The sequence below is a fragment of the Gymnodraco acuticeps genome, unplaced genomic scaffold, assembly GCF_902827175.1.
Source record: "Gymnodraco acuticeps unplaced genomic scaffold, fGymAcu1.1, whole genome shotgun sequence".
NCBI lineage: Eukaryota > Metazoa > Chordata > Actinopteri > Perciformes > Bathydraconidae > Gymnodraco > Gymnodraco acuticeps.
Window position 1 is genome coordinate 333,015 of NW_022991300.1, and position 12,483 is coordinate 345,497.

Consider the following 12,483-nt stretch of genomic DNA (forward strand, 5'->3'; position numbering starts at 1 on the left):
CATGTTTTTGGGCGGTGGGGGCCTTTAATCAGTTATTAAAGTTGAAAAGCAATGATTAAAATACATCCATCTCGGGCTTAGAACCAGCTGCGCGGAGGACATTGCCGCATTCGGGCCGCCGGCTCTCCCCACTGGGCTATCTATTCCTTGAAATATTTAACTGTTTTTATATTACTGATAATTGTCTTTTTGTTCACAACTTCTCCACATTTCAAAGTGTTTCCCGAGCCAGAACGACCTATCTTACTTCCTGGCTTGCTCTATAATGATATCAAATGCAATAACAACAACAACTCAACAGCAACAACGCAAACTACGACAACAACCCACACATTGTGCATTGTTTAGAGCGGTCATAAAGTGTTGAAGCACTCAAGTTTGAAACTGTTTCAACCTGTCACCTGTCAGAATCGAGACGAGGCAGTGCATTGAATCGCGTGAATGGACCGCGAACCAGTCAAGTGATTCATTCAGGAAATGAAGCAGTTGCTGCTTCGGACGTCACATGTCACGTGATTTGAAGCAGTTGCTGCTTCGGACGTCATATGTCACGTGATTTGAAGCAAGCTTCGAATCACTGCTTGTATGGAATAGGAAGTCCAGGGTTGAAGCTCCGTTCGAAGCTTCAGTGTCAAACTGCCATCACTACAGACAGGCCTCTCCACCTACCCTGGAACAACTGTTTCCCACTGCCGCCATAACCAACCTCCACTCCCAGCTCCCCTTTTCTAATAAACAAATGTTACTTTCACCAGCTGATTCCGAGTCTGATTCTGGGTCCCCTCCAGTAGTACATGTGACACGGACAGTGACTTGTAGTAGCTGCTGGTCGCATTTAAAAAAAATAAAAAAGACTTCTGATAAATCGGAACGATAAAGCACATTATCCTATTCTAAAATAATAACATTTCTGGCAACATAAAACAATCTAACTTGCAGCTGAAAACGTTTTAAGAATAGTTCATAATGTTCTAACAATGTTATCAAAAACATTTAAAGAAGGTTATTACCAAGCATTTTAAGAATGTTTTTAGAGAAAGTTATCCTTCCGTTAAGAACATTCTGGGAACCAAAAGAAAACTTCCCCCTGAAAACATTACTAGAACAGTGAATGGTAACATTCTCAGAATGCTTTTAGAACCAAACATTTCTAGCTGGGTAAGTATTTCCTCAGGTACTTCCTGAACATCTTGTCTCTTAGCCCGTAAACCAGCGGACTGATGAGTCGAGGCAGAATGTGGATGAGTATTGAAATGATGAAGCGAATGGTCAGCACTCCTTTGGGGAAAAGAAACGTGAGGCCCTCGATGGATAAAAAGAAAATATATGTCAGCATGCAGAGAAGCAGCTGGAATCCGTGCAGCAACACTGTGTTTCTCGCCTTTTTATTATCCGCCGCCGCTAACTTCGCTATGCAGATTATATGGAAGTACGTGTAAAAAAGAGTGAGCCAAATTATCACAATACACACGATGTTGGACACGTCTCGCCTCTCTTTAAGAACGGGGTTTCTGAAGACATTTGCACTGAAACAAAACACCCTGGAGCGAAAGAAGTCCAGGGACTCTGTGGCCAAAGCGTTGAAAATATCCGGAAGTACGGTGAGGAGTCCGATCAGCCACATGAGGCCGATAACGGCGTATGTTTTCCGCACCGTGCAGATGAGGGAGTGTCTGAGAGGGAAGCACACCGCGATGTAACACTCCACCGCCATCACAGCCAGCGTGAACGGGTTGTTGACGTTGGATAATATGGCAATGCTGAGCAGGAACATGCAGAAGGAGACGTTGAGCGTGTAGACGATGTAACTCAGGACATAGACCAGAGTGAAGGTGGTGAGCAGGATCATGTCGTTCAGAACCAGGTGGATGTACAGGATGTAGCGAGGGTTCATGTTGAAAACCTGCAGGAGAAGAGAAACAAATATATATAATATATACTATATAATCAAGTGTAAAATCTGACTTTAGTTCCACCTGGAGTAAATTCACAAGCTACCCTGCAGTATACAAAGTCATTCAAACTAGCTGCACCTTCACCAGCTTTGAGAACACTTTCATGATCAATCATTATAAAACATATCATATATATTATTCTGAAATGGACCAATCTGCACAACGACTACTTTCACTATATTTTGATGAGAATACTTTTCTACTTTTACTTGAGTAACATTTTGAAAGCAGGACTTTTACTGTAACTGTTATGAACTCAGACACTCAGGATGTAGGACCCAATTGCACGACTCAGGAGACAGAGGTAAGATACTGTATTGCCGAGAGATAGGGAGTCAGAGGCGGTGCAATGAAGGTGCAAAAGGGTACTTTATTTGAGAGTAACTAAAGTCATGCTGTCCGGTTGCAGTCCGGGAAGAAGAGAGTGAAGAGAGGAGGGCACACAACATATATAGACAACACCTAACATGTCCGTGTGGAAACAAAACCCCAACTGTAGTTCCATGTGTGAATTATGAACCCCAGTGTATTAATGAGTGGTCACTACAATACTTTATTTTCCAAAAAAAACAGCAAGATGAACAAAAAATGGTCACTATCGAATCTCTAGATGAGATGACAAAAATTGAGAACAAAATGAAAGCGCTCACATAGTGAGGAACAAAAACTATACAAGAGCACAAAGAGCGCATAGGTATGACCATGACAAGAGACAAGACGAACTGACACTGAACACTGGGAGACAGGGGAATTTAAACACAGGATAACAAGACACAGGTGGGGACAATCAGGGGCGGGGCTGACGCTGATGAGGGCGGGAGACACACACCAGGATAGGAAGTGGGAGACAGAAAATGGTTAAACAAAACATGAAACATGACTAGACTTAACATTTATGTCGGTGCACAACATTAACAGAGTATTCCTACAATCTGGTACTTCTACTTTTACTCAAGTACAAGATATGAGTACTTCTACTTTTACTCAAGTACAAGATATGAGTACTTCTAGTTTTACTCAAGAACAATACCTGAGTACTTCTACATTTACTCAAGTACAAGATCTGAGTACTTCTAGATTTACTCACAAACAAGATCTGAGTACTTCTACTTTTACTCAAGTACAAGATATGAGTACTTCTAGTTTTACTCAAGTACAAGATATGAGTACTTCTACTTTTACTCAAGTACAAGATATGAGTACTTCTAGTTTTACTCAAGAACAATACCTGAGTACTTCTACATTTACTCAAGTACAAGATCTGAGTACTTCTAGATTTACTCACAAACAAGATCTGAGTACTTCTACTTTTACTCAAGTACAAGATATGAGTACTTCTAGTTTTACTCAAGTACAAGATATGAGTACTTCTACATTTACTCAAGTACAAGATATGAGTACTTCTACTTCTACTAAAGTACAAGACCTGAGTACTTCTACTTTTACTCAAGTACAAGATCTGAGTACTTCTAGTGTTACTCAAAAACAAGATCTGAGTACTTCTCCCACCTCTGCTGAAGTTGCTATATTGTTATAATAAAGCTCCTCATAAAGACATGGAAACATTGCTTTTTTTCTAATTACAAAAGCTCCAAACAACGCATTTTAAACATCCATTCACAAGTGTTAAATGTATGTACCTGGTGTTTCCTGAAGGTGTGCACCAGCGTGCCATTGATGAAGTTGATGAAGATGCAGAGAACCACGGTGACAACATTCTTGATTATCGCCACGTTCAAACTGTCCCGGTACACGACGGTGGTGAAATTACTCATAAGGAGACAAGCTGAGAAAACCACAAGAAGAGATACAAGACAACGTCAAGATAATGCAAACACAACGGACAAAAAGTTCTACAAATGGAAAAAAATAAAAATAATAGGCACTAAGAACTACAAAAACAGCAAAACATTTGGCCAAAAAGGAGTTTATGAAATGTTGGGTCTGCATTATTTTCTCAATTGTTATCAAAGGTTTAACAGACAATATAGTGATCTTCAAAGTATGGCTATCAAAAAGCATATAATACAACAACCCAGTCTCATGGTATTTCATGATCACCAACACGATTTTTAATCTATTGATTCGTGTTCAACAACACGATTTTCCCCTTTTTTTCGTGTTGCACAGCACGATTTTAAAAGCAATGTATTTCTACTGGTAATGTGTTTCGTGCCTGCAGCACGTCTTTTTCGCCGGTCGGGTCGTGGAAGACCGGAAGCTGTGTGGTTCATAAAAACATGTTCTTACTCAATATCAAGCCACAATGATTGCTTTTATTTTAAATCGTATAATTTCTGACTTTTGTTTCCGTCTGTGAGGAAAATAAATGGGGCTCAGAGCCTCAGAATACTGAAATCTGTATTTTTTAAATCTTTTTTTCCTTCTAATTTGTTATTCTTTTCAAAATAACACACTGTTATTTACTCACCAATAACACACAATTATCCTTGCTTTTATTTATTGGTTTAATTCCATAATCTCTGGCTTTTATGGCGTCCGTCAGGAACTGAATTTCAAAATAAAAATAACCGGAAACAGACGTAGGCCTATAAGGGACATTTCGAGCATCAATGCGATTGTCAACATTTCTGAGTTTAGGATGGCCGAAGACACTACACTACCCATAATCCCCAGCTATCATTTAGGACTACTGTCCCCATGATTAATCTTCAAGCTCTGGGATCGGATGTTGGAGTGGCAGTGCGCCAAGGTTACGCCGAGCGTCAAACAGCTGTTTGAAATGGAACGAAACCACGCCAGACTATCCAAAACTGGAATCGAACGCCCCCCCAGAACTACACATGCTGGCTATTGTGTTTCGCAAAATGTTCTATGGGACGTCTCTACTGAACGTTTTCGTTTTTCCCACAATTAGAAGTTGCCAGTATTAAACACATTGGTGTTATCAAATGTAAAACATATAATTAATAAATGGGTGAAAATCTATAGGTTACTTACGTAACCCCAGTTCTCAGAGTAACATGAAGTGAGATATCTCACTATGGGATGCACCTCAACGCGTATGCAAACAGAAGCATCAATCTCATTACGCCAATCCTGATTGGCTGGTGATCTTGACGTCAACGTCAGGGAATCCACCCACCCTTTAAGTAGCTTGCGCTACGTCGCAGCGTCATTCAAAATAAGCACCTCTTCTCGCTTCGCCTTAGCAAGAAGGGCCGTCTGGTGAGACATCTCACTTCATGTTACTCTGAGAACTGGGGTTACGTAAGTAACCTATAGTTCTCATTCATAACGCTCCGTTCGATGTCTCACTATGGGATATTGAAACTCCCGTATTGCTAGACATGCTTATCTCGAAAATCACCAAAACAAACAGAACTTAACAGGTAGAACCCTGTCTCAACACGGGGCCCAGCACTGCGCGGGCCACACTTGGAGCAGAGACATCTAGCCTGTAAAAGCAGACAAAAGTGAGCGGTGAGGACCAGCTCGCTGCTGCACAAATGTCTTGGATGGAAACACCCTTGAACAAAGCCCAGGATGTAGCCAGTCCACGAGTAGAATGGTGCCTGCAAACCCTGACTCGTGTAAGCCAGAGCAATCGCTTCCACAATCTAGTGGGAGAGCCGTTGCCTGGTAACGGGCTTGCCCTTATGAGGGTTAGCCCAGGATACAAAGAGTTGGTCATTGCATCGAAACTCTTTTGACCTGTCCATATAGGTGCGTAAAGCACGGACTGGGCACAGCAAATTCGGCCGCTGTTCCTCAGAGGAACACAGTGGCGGAGGAAATGCCTCAATGTCAATGGGGGTACATGAGCCAACCACCTTAGGTACAAAGGCAGGGTTGGGCTTCAGCAACACTCTCGTTTGCCCCGGGGAAAACTGAGTGCATGAAGGATGTACAGAGAGCGCATGAATGTCACTGACTCCCTTGGCAGATGCCAGAGCCAGTAACAACACTGTCTTCAGTGACAGGTGTTTCATGTCAGCTTCTTCCAGAGGTTCAAATGGAGGTCGATTGAGCCCATCTAAAACCACTGCCAAGTCCCATAAGGGCACCAGTGACCTGGAAACAGGGAGGAGCCTGTGAGCCCCTTTCATAAAACGGCAGACCAAGGGATGTTGGCTAGCCGTCTTTCCCTCAAAGCCCACATGGCATGCAGCAATAGCAGCCAGGTACACTTTGATCGTAGAGAAAGCTCTGTGTTTATCAATCAGGTCCTGTAGAAATGATAGAATCACCCCGACAGGACATTGAAAAGAGATGTGTCCTTTTTGAAGGCACCACTCCTCAAGCACCCTCCACTTACAGTCATAGAGAGACCTGGTGGAGGAAGCTCTTGCACTCTGAATAGTGTTTATCACCTTCTGAGGGAGTCCCACTGTATTCAGGTTATACCACTCACGGGCCAGGCCCATAGTGCCAAGCGCTCTGGGTGTGGGTGAAAAATCGTCCCACCGCCTGAGACAGTATATCCCTGCGTAGTGGGAGCTGCCACGGCTGCCCGCACAGCAGCTGATATATCTCCGCCAGCCAGTACATTGCAGGCCAGTGTGGAGCTATTAGGATCAGTGTGTGGCGTTGTTCTCTCACTCTGGCCAGAGTTGGGGGTATCAGAGCCAGGGGTGGGAACGCGTACAGAAGGACCGGAGGCCAAGCGTGCGCGAGCGCGTCCACGCCTAACAGTGCGTTTAAATCGCGCATTGAAAAGAACAGCTGACATTGATTTATTTTGATGCAAACAGATCCACCGCGGCCCGGCCGTAACACACCCACAGCTGACTCACAATTATTGGATGTAGAGTCCAGTCTGCATATAGTGGTGCACCTCTGGACAGCAGATCTGCCCCGAGGTTCATCACTCCTGGTACGTGCGTCGCTCTCAGAGAGAGGAGACGTCCGCAGCTCCATAAGATCAGTTTGCGTGCCAGCATGTGTAACTGGAGAGAACACAAACCCCCTTAGAGGGAGTTTCAGCGCTGGGTAGCTGCCCTCAGACTGGACCCCGTGCGTGAAATGCGTAATGGCACTGCGCCACTGGCTGCACCACAGACGCATGTCTGACGGGCTGGGGGGGTTATATACGAAGGTCGACCTGTGAGGGGTCTCTGGAGCAGAGACCTCCAACGGTCACACATCAATTATCTGGAGCTTTTAGCGGTGTTCCTCACCCTGAAACGCTTTCTGCCTTTTCTCAGAGGACATCATGTCCTCGTGAGGACAGACAACATGACCACAATATTGTATATAAATGTAAGCGTCCCAGTCGTACCACCAGGATGGCTGACGCCATGAGCCCCAGTAACCGCAGACATGATCTGAAGAGAACATATTTGCGTGGCTGGAAATGAGCGAGGCAAGCCCTGAAGGCTTTCACTCTCTCTGCTGACAGGCGGGCTGTAAAAGGCACTGAATTCAGGCATAGGCCCAGGAAGAGTACAGTCTGGGCTGGAGACAATATGCTCTTTTCTGTGTTTATTACGAAACCCAGGTCGAGCAGGTGTTTTACGAGGACATTCGTCTGCGTAATAGCCTCTTGCTCCGACTGTACGTAGGCGGTCAGCAGCGAGGAGACGTTGAGCGCCCTGGCGGACAAAGCTGTGGCTTTATAGGCTCGTTCGGTCATTGCTGACTGGAGGCGGTCTGCCTTTGCCGGTAGCGTGGGGTTCCTGCTCGGTGCCGAAGCCAGCCGCGGTTGGAGGTGGGCTACCACCAGCGGTTCCATGGGCGGCATGCGGAGCAGGCCGAGCTTCTCCTTGCCGACACAGTCCAAAGAGGAGGCACCCTGGATTGGGGCCTTGTTGCTGAAATGGCGGTCTCTCCACGAGACCGACACCTCGTCCAGCATATCTGGAAAGACTGGGAGAAGCTGCTTCCTCATCCTCGCTGCTTGGGGCAAGTTCTTCCCCTCATAGCGAGATCTGGAGGTCTCCTTGGCCACTTCAGGCCAGGGGATGTCCAGCCTGGACGCAGCGCGTTGGCACATGGCCTGCAAGTCCATACTAAGGCAGGGCGAAGCTGGTGTGCTTTCGCCCGGGGGAGCGGACATCGCCTCCGGCTTGGCAGCCTGGGCAGATGAAACGAAGATGTCATCTTCGTGCTCATCCGAGTCGGATAAGAGGAACTCAGAGGCATCCTCTTCATCCTCCTCCATATAATCCAGCTGTAGGACATCCTCCGCGGGTGGAACCACAGTGAGGTCCAGTTGGGAGCCCCAGCTTGACACAGCGCGGGGCTCCGCTCTCGCGGCTCTTGCCGCCACCGGGCCCCAGCCTGACACGGCGCGGGGCTCCGATTCCGCGGCTACCGCCGTTGTTGAGCCCCGGCCATACACAGCGCGGGGCTCAATCTCCGCGGCGGTCGCCACCATGTCCCGATTGCCGGCCGGCGAATCAACGGACATGAAGGGGTCCCGTCCCGACAGGCTAGCTTGGCGCGCTAGCCGTCGGCAGAGGCTCTTGATGGTGAAGCGGGCACAATGCCCGCACGAACTGGGGGTATCGATAGCTTCCTGGTTGTGTTCCAGCCCAAGGCAGGACGAGCAGACCTGGTGTGAGTCCGTGCCCGAGATCCTAAACCCGCAGCCTCCGAGCCGAGCCTCCGAGCCGAGCCTCCGAGCCGAGCCTCCGAGCCTCCGACTCCTCTGGTGTGAGGGAGAGAAGTGTCCATCCTCGTTTGCCGTGGTGTCGGCGCGGAGGGACAAGCTAGTAACAGGTATGTTACCGAAAAAAATCCAACCTTATCGTTATTCCGAAAGGAAAAAACGACGGGGTAGATTTTTCTTTAAAAAATATTAACTGGTGTGTTAATATCTTTCTTATCTCCTTCTCCTCTGGTGTGAGGGAGAGTAGAGTCCGTCCCCGCTCGCTGTGGTGTCGACGCGGAGGGATAAACTAGCAACAGGTATGTTACTGTTTGAAGAAAAAAATCAAACCTTACCGTTATTTCGAAAGAAAAAACGGCGGGGCAGATTACAATATTAACTGGTGTGTTAATATTTGTTCAATTCTTCTGCAAAGCAAAAAAGTAACCGGCAAGCGCCCGTCGACCGAATGTCAGCTTGGGTTCAGTCTGTGGACCGTTAAGCTAGCCCGGCTACTGATAGTCGAGATGTGCTCTGAAGCGAGAAGAGGTGTTTGAATGACGCTGCGACGTAGCGCAAGCTACTTAAAGGGTGGGTGGATTCCCTGACGTAGACGTCAAGATCACCAGCCAATCAGGATTGGCGTAATGAGATTGATGCTTCTGTTTGCATACGCGTTGATAGTGAGACATCGAACGGAGTGTTATGAATGAGAACGCTTGTGTCCATAATGCGCAGCATTAATACACTGAACAAAAATATAAACGCAACACTTTTGTTTTTGCTCCCATTTTTCATGAAATGAACTCAAAGATCTAAAACATTTTCTATATACACAAAATAACCATTTCTCTCAAATATTGTTCACAAATCTGAATAAATCTGTGATAGTGAGCACTTCTCCTTTGCCGAGATAATCCATCCCACCTCACAGGTGTGGCATATCAAGATGCTGATTAGACAGCATGATTATTGCACAGGTGTGCCTTAGGCTGGCCACAATAAAAGGCCACTCTGAAACGTGCAGTTTTGCTTTATTGGGGGATCTTTGAGTTCATCTCATAAAAAATGGGAGCAAAAACAAAAGTGTTGGGTTTATATTTTTGTTCAGTGTATATACCCACATGACAGCTCATTGTTACTTTGTAATTCTACTCAACTACAATTCAGAGGTTAACCTGGTATTTTTACTCCACTACAGTTACTTTGCAGATTCTGATTAATGATGTGAAATATAAACAACCCTTAAATCAGACTTTAGTTACACCTGAGTAAAATTCAGGTAAGGTGATTGTCAAGTGCCAACAATCAGGAGAGATATTTGATAGTTGGTGCTTGAGAAGACTAAACATGTATCTGCAATTGACATGAATTGAAACGAGTAATAAAGTATATTCATTACTTGTTATTATCTTCTAATAGTTCATTAAAGACTGTATATTATGGCTATTTTGCACATCCCTTTCAAGATTTCAAGATTGTCAAAGGTTTATTGACATATCATATTATACACAACTATGGTGTAGTTATGCAATGAATGGAAAACTTGGGTCACAGGTTCCTCAACAGCGCATTACAAGACATCTATCAATATGTGTGTACCTCCACCATCAAACTGTCATATTCTGCACATTTCTTATTCTATCTACATACATAAGAGTATAATTCATATGTATAATATCAGTTAAAATAAGTGCTTCAACATAGTTAACAATGGGGTCTCGTCCGGGATACTGCAAACTGTTTTCGTTGGACATGAGGTCAGAGGTCCTTTAAGAGTTCTTAAAGAACATTTGATCATGCCAACGAAAAAAGTGTGCAGTATCCCGGACGAGCCCCCTATGTTAACTATGTTGAAGCACTTATTTTAACTGATATTATACATATGAATTATACTCTTATGTATGTAGATAGTATAAGAAATGTAAGTAATACAAGTAATGCATGCTATTTATCAGCAGTTCAAAGCGCTTTTACCAGAAATGAATATATAATTACAAAGCTTTACAGTGTTCAATTATAAAAAAACATCTATTAGATTTGCTCTTATTACAGATTTAAATGTGTCACCTCCAACAATGCAACATACGGTATAATGAAGACATTAAATAATGAAGTGCAACTAAATTAGTGTTGAATAAGGGCTCAAATCCAGAACATTTATTAACATTTTGTAGTTATTATCCGGACTGACTTTGATTACATAATTGAACTCAGTTAAAGGGGAAATAAACTTAATGTAAAGAAAATAGGCATATTTTGTCCAACAATTAGATTTGCTCTCATTCAATGCTGTTGTGCGGAAGAAAAGGTCACGTTCCAAATCATGCAGTATAATCATAAATAAAATAGTGCAGGTCAAAAGTTTCATAACATTTTAAAATTGTTAAATTTTGAAAATATTTGCTAATTATCTTCAAGACTGATGTTGGTTAAAATATTTAACTCAAATAATAATATAATAAGCTTAACATAAAACGTGTTGAGGCATTTTTTCCATCATAGTGCTTTTTCTTCAACTATTAGATTTTCTCTCATTCAAGGTTCAAATCTCGTGTCTCAGTTTCCTTCAATTATGCAACAAATTAATTTGGACAAACACGGGTGAATAATTCAGAAAATCAATAAATATGTATTAGTTATAATCAAGACTGAAGTTGGTTCACATGTTAAATATTAATAACATATCTCTTGGGCCTTTTTAATGGAAATGTCTTTGCATCATAGCAACTTTTTTAGAAGTGATCTAAAATGGTTTAAATCCTTAATTTAAGATGTAAAGGCTAACAGCTACAGATCAGTTGTTTTGTAGAAAAGAAGCCTCAGGATCCACGAACAATGCAACATGCAGTATACTTTACACTTTTTAAATCCAAAAGTGCAAGAGACTAAAGAGCCCATATAATCTGCAGGGATTAGTCGACTAAATATATTTTAAATTCAAAAAGATAAAACTGTAGGTAAAAATAAAAACATAAATAATGCAATATGTCAAAAACAGAAGACAATACAACTTCAATAAACGTCACTAGGTATATATCATTAATGCACAGATACTGATCATTTATAATATTTAAAATAGAAATGTAATATCAGATGAACTCTAGTTATGTTGCATTAAATGTCCCTGTGTGTTACTGAAGAGCAGTTATTAATCACACCTGTAGTTTCACATCTGTGGAAATGACTCATATTCCCATTTGCTGTTGAGCATTAAAACAGAAAAAAGGTAACAACGTTTTTTAAGAATTATAATATTATAGCACAATCATACAAATTGATATTAATGCAACAGACAACATGATAACATATAAATGCCAAACACATGAAACTATCTGTTTCTACATAAAGGAGGAGAGAGAACAAATACGAACCAACCTTTAGTCATAGAGGGCGAACATACACACTGCAGATCAGATGCACATCATTTTAATATAAAGAGGCTGTGTGTGTGTGTGTGTGTGTGTGTGTGTGTGTGTGTGTGTGTGTGTGTGTGTGTATGTGTGTGTGTGTGTGTGTGTGTGTGTGTGTGTGTGTATGTGTGTATGTGTGTGTGTCTACACTGCCCTTCATGATGTTATGTAGCTGTTTTAACTTTTAAATGCACTGTAAGGCGACCTTGGGTGTCCTGAAAGGCGCCTCGAAATAAAACGTGTTATTATTATTATGTGTTTGCAGTGTTTTACTTGGTAAAACGGTAATTGACTAGTTTTCTGAGAAACTTCATCTGAAAAAAGGACAAGGCCTGATTTCTTGATGCTTACTTTCACTGTTTTTCCCTCAAATGGTGAAAATTACAGTTTTAAACTCACAGAGTGATAATTAGCTTGTTTTTGGAGGAATATTAGCAGCAGAGAATTACAAGGCTTGATTCCTTGATGAATGTAGCTGTGGTTTGGTGCTTGTTTTCACTGTAACAGCAGCTTGTTGTTCCACTATTGCAAGCCGTTTTAACCTGATTATCACCTTGTTTCT

At 43.0% G+C, this 12,483-nt stretch overlaps 1 protein-coding gene across 1 annotated transcript; it reads right to left on the minus strand.

Moving 5' to 3' along the window:
- Positions 1–1,150: 1,150 nt before the first annotated feature.
- On the minus strand, positions 1,151–7,926 carry LOC117562370 (odorant receptor 131-2-like). The gene is made up of 3 exons (XM_034240189.1): positions 7,910–7,926; positions 3,596–3,725; positions 1,151–1,903 (listed from the first exon to the last, which is right to left on the minus strand). The coding sequence occupies exons 1-3, from the start codon at positions 7,924–7,926 to the stop codon at positions 1,151–1,153; spliced, it is 900 nt and encodes a 299-aa protein (XP_034096080.1).
- Positions 7,927–12,483: the final 4,557 nt, after the last annotated feature.

Bases quoted from the DNA above. Each gene is read 5' to 3' on its own strand.
- LOC117562370 (XM_034240189.1), bottom strand. The intron at 1,904-3,595 runs GTACATACATTT...CTTCTCCTGCAG, and splicing joins ACACCTTCAGGAAACACCAG to GTTTTCAACATGAACCCTCG.